Source organism: Lolium rigidum, chromosome 7, assembly GCF_022539505.1.
Source record: "Lolium rigidum isolate FL_2022 chromosome 7, APGP_CSIRO_Lrig_0.1, whole genome shotgun sequence".
NCBI classification, from domain to species: domain Eukaryota; kingdom Viridiplantae; phylum Streptophyta; class Magnoliopsida; order Poales; family Poaceae; genus Lolium; species Lolium rigidum.
Genome location: NC_061514.1, coordinates 173,717,275 through 173,729,670, shown reverse-complemented (window position 1 = coordinate 173,729,670; position 12,396 = coordinate 173,717,275). Strand labels below are relative to the sequence as shown.

Below are 12,396 nucleotides of genomic sequence, written 5' to 3'. Positions count from 1 at the left end.
CGGCGCTCTCCTTGAGGAAGCATCGAGATGTCCTTTATATAGAGGTTGTTAGGTCAGATGGAGTCCGTGAGCGAAAGAATCAAGTGAATCGGACGACCGAGGAAGAAAAGAGCATGGGTGGCGCGCCCACCCCAACTAGGCGCGCCACCTGGCCTCTCTTGGCCCTCTTGGCCCTTATCATGAGGTCCAAGTTCTCAAGATGCTCCTCTTGATGAAATATTAACATCCCTAGAATCCTAGCTCTGTTTGACTTCGTTTAGGTCCCTTAAAGCTAAAATACACAAAATAGGTTTTCTATCTTGGAGGGTTATAACCAAAATAAAGGGGATCCATGGCAAATCCTCAAAAATCAATATAAAACATGGATATAACATCATATATGTTGCAAATATGTGGGAATATGTGTCAACAAACTACAATTTCATGCATGCATTTTACATACATCAAATGGGACAACATGTGTTAGATATGCAATCTTAACCTAGGCTCGCTGAGCGAGGATAAGGTATCTTGGGCCTTACTAGCCTCGAGCGGCTATTCAACGAACTTGTAGTACCGTAAACTGTCACAAGGGGGAGGCTTCCATCTAGGGAGCAACTGTCCAAGAGGAATGGCCCCTCGGATGGGAGCTATGCTCTCTACGGAGAGTTTAAGGACCGCAACCATATTTTCTTCAAGTGCCATCTGGCTAAAGTCATGTGGGCAGGAGTTAGGGAATTCATGTCGTGTACCTAGAACCCATCAGGGGCTAGGGACTTCATCGCCATTGTCTAGGGTTTGTCGGGGCTCTTTCAGAGATTTTCTTGGTTTACCTTTGTGGCCTAGAGTTGGATGCTCTGGAACATTTGGAATAAACTAGCTATAGAAGGATCAATGTTAAGCATTTCATCTCATGCCATATTCAAAATTTGTATATTTCTGCAGACCTGAAGGGTATTGGTTAGACAAAGGGACAGAGAGCTGCAGGACACGGTGTTGGGTGAGGTTAGGATGCTACACGCGAGGATGAGGGCATGAGTAGGATGAAACAAATGATTTTCGGTTCAAATGTGCAATTGCCATGTACTCGTGTTGCTTGCTGTGCGGTTGTTGTGGAGGTACCCGACTTGATGTTGTGGATGTACCAAATATATGAGGAAATAGCGGATAGCAGCACATGTTGGTGACATTTTTGCACGGAACAACAACATGGGTGGCACAGTACACCACATTTTGTTGTAATCACTTGCACAAAACACATAACCCATATTTAAAGCTTGAGTGAATTCCACTTTTTACCCTATAGTTTGTATTTGTGACAGTAATTACCCTGCCGAGTGAAAATTTATGTAGATTACCCATTTTAAAGGCTTTGTACCCTTTTTTTGTGTGTGTTCATTGGGCAAGGTGTTAGGTGATGATCGGGGTCCAAAAATATCAAAACCTTAGTGATGAAGGGAACATATGGATTAAAAAAGTTTGGGCATAAATCGTCCATAAGGCCCTTCTATATTTACATATTTTATCACTCCATATCGACGTATGATACCTATTCTATCTAACAATAATAAGTAAAATAATAAATTAGGTTTAAACCGTGTTAAAAATCTCCTTAATGTGATATTTTGGTAGAAGTTCCACTAAACGGGGTAATATGTATCACAAATGCATAATTACAGGGTAAAAAGTGGAAAATAATCTTCATTGTTGACTGAACTTGTATGTTTGGATCGGTTCGTCCAGATACGAAGCGGAGGCGGCCACCCTTCACCACTGTCCCTGGTGATCGGCAACATCAACACGTGAGGTGCCACACTAGTAGTGGGGATGGGACCGACATTGGGGCCGGGGAAATCGATGGTCAGTGCCTTGCCAGCTTCATATGCACTGACTGCTCGTCCGCGGTGGTGGAGTAGTTGCTCACCCCTCCGACGAACTCGATGAACAAGAGACCATGTCGTGCTGTCAACAGGCTTCTTCCTGTCCAGGTCGCAGTAGGACTATGAGAGGACGTCTCGAGCAATCGAAAGCAGTGACATGTTCGCCTCACGAATCTAGTGCAATACAGCCGAGGCGGTAAGGCGCAGGGAGCTCTCATGCTTGTCTCCATCCTAACATCACAAAGCAGCATCGACCTGAGGATGGCGAGCTCTCTGATAGGGATGTGCGAGTCGAGGACAACGCAACACAACCGACACACCCCCGCGCGACATGGACGGAGCCGGTGGAGCATGATGAGCTCGCTCCCGCCAGGGTGACCCGCCTAAGGACCATTCACCTTCGCCAGGTAGAACGAGTCATGCGATCCGCGAGAGCTCTCTCGGCTCGACATGTGTGCAAGCCAGGCTGGCGGTCTTTGGGCCGTGGAGGCTCGGTGAGATTGGTATCGGGTCGAGTTGATCTGTACATACCAGTTTGGTTGAATAAGGAGAGAAAATACCACGTTAGGCTTCGTGACAACGGGCTAGACTGGTTAACTGGTTCAAGTGATTACATCAAAATACGGTGTTCTATGAAAAACAAACGCATGTTGTAGGGGATATTCATTTTGGCTCATAGGAGCATTTGCTCCGTGAATTTGCACTTCGAAGTGTCAAAAATTCTAAAGTAATTTTTTATGTACATCTACACATTTTATGTTAGTACACAAGTTTTCAGAAAAAAATAAAAAAATTGTGGCTCCTGTAAAAAAGACAAATTTTGATGCTATAACACGACTACGTACAGAACATATTTTTGTCTTTTTTGTACACACCACGTAAAATGTTGTTTCTCCATGAAAACATGTGCACTAACATAGAATATCACGATATACACCAAAAAATTTATGTCAAAATTTTCTGACATTTTTAAAATTATTTTTTAATTATTTTGTATAATAAAAGCATTTGCTCCTATGAGCCAAAACGGCACCTCCGTGCTGTAGTTCTTGCAAAAAAAGAGTCACCAACATGTATCAAGCGGTGTGCTTGATTAGCAATCAAAAAATCAGAAAAAGTCACCAACATGTGGTGTTAGGTGCTACTACCTCCGTCCCAAGAAATAAGGCGCACACATATTCTAAGACGAACTTTGATCATATAAATTGAGCAACAAAATCTTGGTTATATTATATATAATTAGTATCGTTGGATTCGTATTGAAAAACACTTTGTAATAATGTTAACTTCATACAAACAATATTTATATATTTAAAGTAATTCTTAGTCAAACAAAAAATACGTAAAACGAGGACACCTTATTTGTTGAATCGGAGGTAGTATTTCCTTCGAATATGTGGGTGGCCTTAGGTAAAAAGAAAACCCGGTGGACCGGTTCCACCACCTATTTGGAATGCGTGCACCCCTCTTTAAACCCCAACTTTACCTCTGCAGCTCTGCTTGCAGCCGCAGCACCTTTTTCCTTCCCTCCCCCTCCTCTCGCCGTCGACTGGAATCCATTCGATTGCTAGGGTTTGCTCCCGCCGTCCCTTCCGCGGCCATGGCTCCATCGTCGTCGTCGAACTGGGCCATGGCTCCGCCCTACCACTACCACGGCCCGCCGCCACAGAAGGAGCAGGCGGCGCCGGCCGCGGAGGACGAAACCGGAGCCGGGTCCGTCGGATTCGGGCCGAGGTCACTCTGGATCGGCGGGCTTCTCGACTGGATGGACGAGAACTACCTCTACAGCTGCTTCACCCGCTCGCCCGAGGTGATCCCATCCCATGCCCCTCGTCCTCCTACCCGCTAACTTACTTCATATGTGCGTGCGTGTGCCCTTGATATGTGTTGCCCAATTGATTCCCTTTAATCAATTCGAGATTAATATGTGCACCGTATTGTTTACTGGCACCACTAGCTTGCAGCTTCGGTGCCCACCAGATCGTTTACTTGATTAGGATATGGCCTCGCGTTTTTTTTATAGAAATTGGATGTAGGATATGGTCTCACTGACTACGTTCAGTTTTCCGTTATGTATGTCTCGTATGTGCTCTAGTTTCAGTGAACTGCACACATTTGGTACTTTTAGCTCCTTCCTGTATCTGCATTTCAGTTCCCTAAATCCGGCTATATATTTGTCATTCTCCTCCTCTTATCAGTCAATTAGTAGTAGTAGAGAAATTTGCCATTTTTCAAAGCCTTTACTTGTTTTCCTCACCGTTTCCGTTCAATGCAGCTCGTGTCGGTAGTGATAAAGCGCAACAAGGAGACCAGGCAATCAGAGGGCTATGGTTTTCTCAACTTTGCGGACCATGTTACCGCTGATCAAATCCTCCACAGCTACAATGGCCAGAGGATGCCTAATGCTGACAGGGATTTCAGGCTCAACTGGGTCATGCACACTGCTCCAGAGAAGCCTGCTAGTGCTAAGCCTGCTGAAGACGATCATGCCATATATGTTGGGGGATTGGCCTACGATGTTACAGACTTCATGCTGCACAATGTGTTCAAGAATCGCTATCCATCAGTTACCAAGGCAACTGTTATTCGGGACGGTTTTGTTGGACCCTCAAAAGGCTATGGGTTTGTTGTGTTCGGAGATGTTAATGAACGCAGACAAGCGATGACCGAAATGGATGGAGCCTACTGTTCTACCAGGCCTATGCGTATCAGAGCTGCTACTGGTATGGCCACCAACAAAATGGTTTGCAATTAATTTTCTGCAGCTACCCAGCTTTGATTTTGACTTTCGGCTCTCTATGTCTCCTTACAGCATTTTGGCTGTGTCGAGTGTACCCTCCCCTCATCCAGTCCTTGTATTAGGCTCTCCTTGCCCCCTGGACTTCTAGTCCACTAGTACGATATATGCATTTCTATGTCCCAGTTCACATAACCTTGCTGCATTGCTGTAGGTGATGTATTCTTTGATGCATTTCAAGTTGCATGTTACACACATTTTTTCACCTGCAAGTTTTTGTGATTTAGCTGCATGAGCCTATCGTGGTCTTTCTCTATCGTAAAACATGTGTTGATTATCTCAGTGCTGTATTCAGTGTGTTGAAGTAGCTAGTGTGCCTGGGTATACATCCTCTAATGTTTGCTCACTTGAGTGCGCTAATCTATGACTAGTGGTGGGTTAATTCTCTGTCCTGATGGATCACAAGTTGATATATGTCTAGTATTTGTCATATCCAATTGTCCATTATACCACACAATATTTAGCAATGTCAACATCAATAGTTTATAACTACATACTTCGTTCTTTCAGGTTCTCGTACGCAAGGGACGGATTCTGATGGCAATTGGGACAATAAAAGGGTGAGTACATGGTCTTATACCTCTTAAAAGAAGTCATATGTATGGACATTTAATCTCAGGATGTGTAATGGCTTGCAGCTATTTGTTCGTGGTCTTGATTTAAGCGTGACTGCTGAGGATCTAAAGAAAGCCTTTAGTCCTTATGGAGAGATTACTAATACCATGCTAATAGAGGGGAAATGCTGTGGCTTCATCACATATACGAGCAGGTATTTGGTTTAGTCATCACAATGTTTGTTCAGTATATTGTTGCCAAGACTCATTTTAACTCACCTGTCAAATTATTATGTCGTTCAGATGTTGAGACCGAATTCATTTATTCACATTGTAATTTACATCCACCCTGTGCAAGAATATGGAACTGTGCATATCTTTAATTGGTCTGCCATACCTCTCTAAAGTATCCCAGTTCTTCCCTGGAATAGACTGAAATATGACTTCTTCATCATGTGCAGGGCGTCAGCTGAGGAGGCTCTAAGAATTCTAGATGGAAGCCAGCTGGGAGATAACACCATGAGGATTTTCTGGGCTCGCCCTCCTTCTAACAAGAAGGTAGTTTTTGTCTCTTGTTTGTCTTCTACTTTCTGAGTTGATTGCCAGATCGTTCCGAGTTTTCTTTGTTGACAAGCATACTTCTACATCCCAAACATGAGCAGGATGAAGTGAATGATGAGTACCATGGACATCCCCAAGGTTTGGGTCCTGATAATGGTTACTGTCCTGGGGATCCTAACATGCATGGTTACAAAGGCCATGGAGGGAATGCATATAACCAACATAAGCAACCACAACAGACCCCAGTACAGGTAGGTTTCATTTCTGATGAGGACCAGGGACAGGGAGAGCTGTTTTTCCTTCTAAGTTTTTTTTTTACTTTCTGTAAATACCTAGCTACAATAAATGAATTCTGCCTTTGTGCAGTGAGGATGGCAGCGCAGGGAACTTCACAGTCACAAAGTGCGGTGGAATTCTTGCAAGATAAACCCAAGAGAACTTTTTCTGGAAATACCTTTTTTTTTGGTGCTGTGTTTCTCCTTTGGTTCTGCATGGTCACGCAAGTTCCTTGAGATGCCTGGAACAACAGTTTCGGTCTCCGGATTTTCTCTTTCGGAAATAGCTGTATCTGCTGCTGCTGTTCTTTTCCTTTGGTTGCGCATCAAGAGATGTGCACCGTCATGCAAATGCAAGTTCCGTAGACGCCTGAAACGGCAGGTTTTGGTTTAAAACTGAGATAACTCATCCTGTAGTTTTGGTGGAGAAACAGAGATAACTCATTTTAGCTATTAGTATGGGCATTCACCGAGACTTTCTGAACTCTAAACCAAAGGTGGTACAGATGCAATGCTACTCTTTAACCTTCATAAGATCCCATTGCGGTAACCCTTAAGTCTGTGGTTGTGCTTGTTGGCTCGCTCCTCCTGCGCTATGAAATGGAATCACAGATTTGCACTGCTGTGTGCTGATCTCTGTTCAGATGCTGGGGATCCTGGTTAATTAGAGTTTTATGCAACCTTGTTGCTTTTAATTGCGCTATATTTGCACTATCTGTGGTGTAGGCGTTGGCGCCATCCTTGATGGTATCTGTGCAACAGGTGCTTCTCCAAAACTTTGCCGTTCATAAGTGTGGGAACGGAAGGCTGGGATGCACATGCACACTCACCTCGACCACTCAATCAACAACAACAACGTGTGGAAAGTTGGGATGCACACGCACCTGCTCCACTCAGTCGTTCTGACTTCCATGGCTGCCTTGCATTGCAGCTCCTCTCACTGTTGACACACATAGGCATGAGCCAATACCTATGGACTTTTTTTTTCTGAAGAATCTACTACTACAAAATTTTAATTTACATCATCATTGACATCGGGAGATCTTGTTGTCGAGCAAAGGTTCAGACATCAGTTACTATAGATGATGCCATCCCCCATCGTCGCGGATGATAAATAGAAGACGGGTGCCAAAACCATAATCTAATCTATTCAAAACACTTCTTTTATTAAAAGCACAACGTGGACGGCAAGACTGATTGCACAGAACTGTGTACAGAAAACACTATCCAACACAACTGTGTACAGAAATTCTGTTGAAGCAAAGAAATAAGTAACCGGTGGGTTTAACGATGAGATTTTAACCTTCACTCTTCCGAGCAAGCATATACTTCCTCCATTCACAATTACCTTGTTCTGGTCATATCTAAAAAAAAAAAAACCTTGTTCTGGGTTTTAACCTTCACTCTTCCGAGCAACCTTGTTTATAATAAATGGGGATTTGGAGTTTGCTAAGGATTATCCCAGTAATCCTCAATACTCTAAAGTCAAAATTATTATTCAGTTGTCATAATATCAAATGCATATTATTTTGAAGTATACTTTATGATGAGAAGCTCCCGGGTCATCCCCCAGGGCGACACCGGAGCGACCCCAACCGCCGCCGGAAGCCCCGTTCGTGCGGCCTCCCTTCGCCGTTGCCGCCGGCGTGGGCCGCGGTGGCGGTGACACCTGGTGCCGGACGGTGATGGGGATGGGGGTTGTGGCGAAATCCTCGACGTGCGACTAGGGAGGCGTCAGCAGAGATGGATGTCGGCGGTGGCCGGGGTAGAGATCTCGGCCAGGCGGCGACGGCAGTCCGGTCCTGGACCGCTTCACGACGTTTGCAGGCGATGGAGGAAGGCCACAGGTATAGGGTCCCGCTTAGATCCGCCGTCTTCGAGGCTACACAGTGGGGCTTGGGGCGGTGTCGGTCGGTGCTTGCTCGCTCCTTGTCGAGTGATTATGAGGAGGGTGAGGGCGGCAACCATGCATTCGCTAGATTCACTTTGCTGAGATTTGGGCTGCCTTGGGCCTAGAATTGGGCCTTTCAACCCCAACCAAAGTGTGTTGTGGATCTGATAGTGGTTTTGTCCATGTCGGCGATCTGCGACGGTGCTCTGGACTAGCATCTCCTCTACGAGCTCGACCTGAACAAAAGGTTGTGGTCCTAGGATTTCTTCTTGTGCTAAGATGATGATCTGCGGATACCTGTCCCCATTGATATGGCTGCAGTGTCGTGTTCCAGAAGGATCCACCGGCGAACTCCACTGGGCGATTTATGCCTCGAGATTGCTAAATCCTGTGTTTTTTCCTGACTGTTTGGTTTTAGAGGGAGCGCTTCGAAACTCTTTTGGCTGTTAATATCATGGGGCACACTTTCTCGTCCCATGGTGCCGACGCAGAATGTCATGGCAGCCGAGAGTTGGGGACTAGCAATGGTGGTTCAGTCTTTGTGGTGACGAGGAATTGCCTTGGTGTTCTGTGACTTGGAGCATCGAAATGCAAGTGGGGCGAGTGCATAGGAGAAGTTCAAAGTTTTACCTTTTCAAGGTGAAAATCCATGGTCTGGACTTAATTAGTTGTGCCTGACAATGACCTATTGAATGTATTCTTTTGAGAGCGAGGATTTTCTTCAGGCGAAAACCTAATATATGTCATCGGACGACGACAGGTTCTTGTGCACCGTTTCCTTCTTAGAGGCGTCGCTTATGGAGAGCTGGACTTCTGGTGTTGTCTTGGCATTGTTAGTATTATTGTTTCAAGAAATAGACTAGGACTTTTTATTTTTTGTAATTCTTTTTTTGGTTGTGTCCATCCGTAATGCCACTAGGGCAATACTTGTTGCAGATGCTAGATATAATTGTTATCTCCGTGATATTAATATACAATCTTTGTCTAAAAATACTTTATGATGATTCTAATCATTGTTCAAAAAATTGGGCGAGATAACGATTTATCAGCCAATCTATCGTGAATCAGGTTGTAACCGGTAAGATTTCGTCATATCGTCTAATTTATCGCTGGCACCAATACTTCAGCCGAGTTTCCGTGAGATAGGCAATATTTCTGCCGATTTTCAATAACATTTTGCTGATATTCGGTCTTGCTGTCGATTTTTTCGTCCTACTATATTGCAGAACTATGCATTAGATCAAAATTTCCATCTTTGTTGATTCAAATGCAAGGAATCAAGGTAATACTTCTATTCAATGGTCTAATATTATTTTTACATCGCATATTATAGAAAATTTAGTGCAAAAAATTAGGATTTACAAAAAAATAAGCGGATAAACAGCTGGCCGATAACATCGATTAATCGTCTGGTAAGCGATTAATCTCCATTTTAAAGTCGACCGATAAGTTAATGATTAATGATTTCTTAAATATTGATTATAATACTTCCTCTATGCCAAAATATAGTACGCATGATATTTTCTTAAAGTCAAACTGTGTAAACTTTGTTTATGCAAAAAAAAAATCAACACTTAAAATATCAAATCAACACCATCAGGTTCAACATGAAGTATACTTTAATGTGGTATATATAAGGTATTGTATACATAGATAATCTTCTCAAAAAACTTGATGAAAGTTCGTTGAGTTTGACTTTCACGAGAACCAATACGCATATATTATGGCAAAGAGAGATTACAATAAAGTTTATATTGTAGATGTTGATATTTTTCCTAAGTATTTGACAAAAAATTAACTGAAGAAGGCGTGGTAATGTGAATGGAGTGAGTAAGGGCATCTCCAACGGCGACCCAAATGGACGATGAGCGATCGTTTACGCTCGCGCGGGCCGAAAATGCGTCTGGTACTGGCTCCAGCGGGACTACACACAGTGACCAGGCAGTCCGCAGCGACGCAAACGCGGGGATGCTGCACGGACGCAATGGTCATCCATCCGGTCCTCGCACGGGCCCGCCTGACAGCAGCACAAATGCTTCGTCTTCCGTGGCATAACTTATGGGCGGCGCTGCAGCTTTTCATGGCCGCGTTAATGGCGCGCCTCGGTTTCCGCGAGCGTGCGCTGATGGGCGGCGTTGCAGTGGCAGGACATTGAAGGCGAGATAGCGTCCGGGCCTCTTAAAGGTTCGCTGCCGGCGCCCATTTCCCCGACCACACCATTGTCAGAGTCCACCCTATCCACCCGACCGACACCATGGGGAAGAAATATTGGCCATTCCGCAAGATGAAGAACGAACACGAGGCTAGCAGCTCGCGGTTCAACAAGAAGCCGTGGGTCGGGCGATACGTCCGCATCGAGTTCGCGCGCCGCCTCTCAGAGGAAAACCGACCGGTGCCATGGTCGGACGCAAACCTGCCTGGAGGAGGCTGGTACCTCAACTCCAAGCGCGTGCTGGTCCCCCCGTGCCACGCGAGGGCCAAGAGCGCCGTGACGAGGTGCGCCGCCGCCAAGCGATCTTGCCGGCCGACCTTCGAGAAGATCCGACGTACGCGCTGAACTCCTACAACTGGATCTCGTTCGGAACATGGGAGTTCGACGCGCGCCGCCAAGCTGGATACCTCGGCGACCTCGACTACTTCGACCTCGAGATCGCCGCAGAAGAAGGGGAGAACGACGACGAGGACAAGGACGATGAGGCGGAGCGCGCAGACAACGACCACGACGACGGCGGGCCGTCGTGGGATCGAGAGACCCAGCCGTCGGATATTAGAGAGGAGGAGACCATTGCCATGGCACTGGCCAATAGCGAGCTCGACGACCTCAACGAGCTCGCTATGTGGGACGGGCTCGTCATTTAGCTTCGCGAGTCGGTGCTCACGCATGGGAGGCCGACGACTCCTCCGGCCACGTTGACGCATTCCAACGACCGCGCGCCGGCCGCTGCTCCTTCAATGGCCTGGGATCCGTGGCCACCTTCACCACCGCCTCCTGCGCTGCTGACGGCCTGGCCGCAGTTTCCGCAGCCTGCCCTTCCTCCCCCACCGCCGACGTACCAGCTTCCATGACCGACGCCGGAGTTCATCGACCTCGTCATCGACAACGAGCAGTAGCTAATAGCTAGGTTTTAGCAAGCCTTTATGGCCTTTCAAAGTATTTTAATGTTTTTTTATTAGTAAATTATGGCTTTTATCAAAGGGGAAAAATATCTGTCGCGTCGTGCTGTTGGCGTGGTAGTAGTTAACAGACGTCCGTTGAGAACCCCAAGAGGAAGGTGTGATGCGTACAGCAGCGAGTTTTCCCTCAGTATGAAACCAAGGTTATCGAACCAGTAGGAGTTAAGGAACACGTGAAGGTTGTTGGTGACGAAGTGTAGTGCGGCGCAACACCAGGGATTCCGGCGCCAACATGGAACCTGCACAACACAATCAAAGTACTTTGCCCCAACGTAACAGTGAGGTTGTCAATCTCACCGGCTTGCTGTAAATAAAGGATTAAACGTATTGTGTGGAAGATGATGATTGTTTGCGAAGAACAGTAAAGAACAAGTATTGCAAGTAGATTGTATTTCAGATGTAAAGAATGGACCGGGGTCCACAGTTCACTAGTGGTGTCTCTCCCATAAGATAAATAGCATGTTGGGTGAACAAATTACAGGTTGGACAATTGACAAATAAAGAAGGCATAACAATGCACATACATATATCATGATGAGTACTATGAGATTTAATCAGTGGCATTACGACAAAGTACATAGACCGCTATCCAAGCATGCATCTATGCCTAAAAGTCCACCTTCAGAGTTATCATCCGAACCCCTTCCAAGTATTAAGTTGCAAACAACAGTACAATTGCATTAAGTATGGTGCGTAATGTAATCAACACAAATATCCTTAGACAAAGCATCGATGTTTTATCCCTAGTGGCAACAAGCACATCCACAACCTTAGAACTTTCTCGTCACTCGTCCTGCATTCAATGGAGGCATGAACCCACTATCGAGCATAAATACTCCCTCTTGGAGTCACAAGTATCAACTTGGTCAGAGCCTCTACTAGCAACGGAGAGCATGCAACATATATGATAGATTGATAATCAACTTGACATAGTATTCAATATTCATCGGACCCCAACAAGCACAACATGTAGGATTACAAATAGATGATCTTGATCATGATAGGCAGCTCACAAGATCTAACATGATAGCACAATGAGGAGAAGACAACCATCTAGCTACTGCTATGGACCCATAGTCCAGGGGTGAACTACTCACACATCGATCCGGAGGTGATCATGGCGATGAAGAGACCTCCGGGAGATGATTCCCCTCTCCGGCAGCGTGCCGGAGGCGATCTCCTGAATCCCCCGAGATGGGATTGGCGGCGGCGGCATCTCTGGAAGGTTTTCCGTATCGTGGCTCTCGGATCGGGGTCTTCGCGACGAAGGCTTTAAGTAGGCGGA

At 45.7% G+C, this 12,396-nt stretch overlaps 1 protein-coding gene across 1 annotated transcript; it reads left to right on the top strand.

Moving 5' to 3' along the window:
* The first annotated feature begins 3,430 nt into the window (after nucleotides 1–3,430).
* Nucleotides 3,431–6,603, top strand: LOC124678453 (RNA-binding protein L-like). The gene is made up of 7 exons (XM_047214345.1): nucleotides 3,431–3,669; nucleotides 4,135–4,582; nucleotides 5,167–5,216; nucleotides 5,295–5,425; nucleotides 5,672–5,768; nucleotides 5,873–6,022; nucleotides 6,138–6,603. Exons 1-7 carry the CDS (start codon nucleotides 3,460–3,462, stop codon nucleotides 6,138–6,140), a joined length of 1,089 nt encoding a protein of 362 aa, XP_047070301.1. The 5' UTR covers nucleotides 3,431–3,459; the 3' UTR covers nucleotides 6,141–6,603.
* The last annotated feature ends 5,793 nt before the right edge of the window (nucleotides 6,604–12,396 follow it).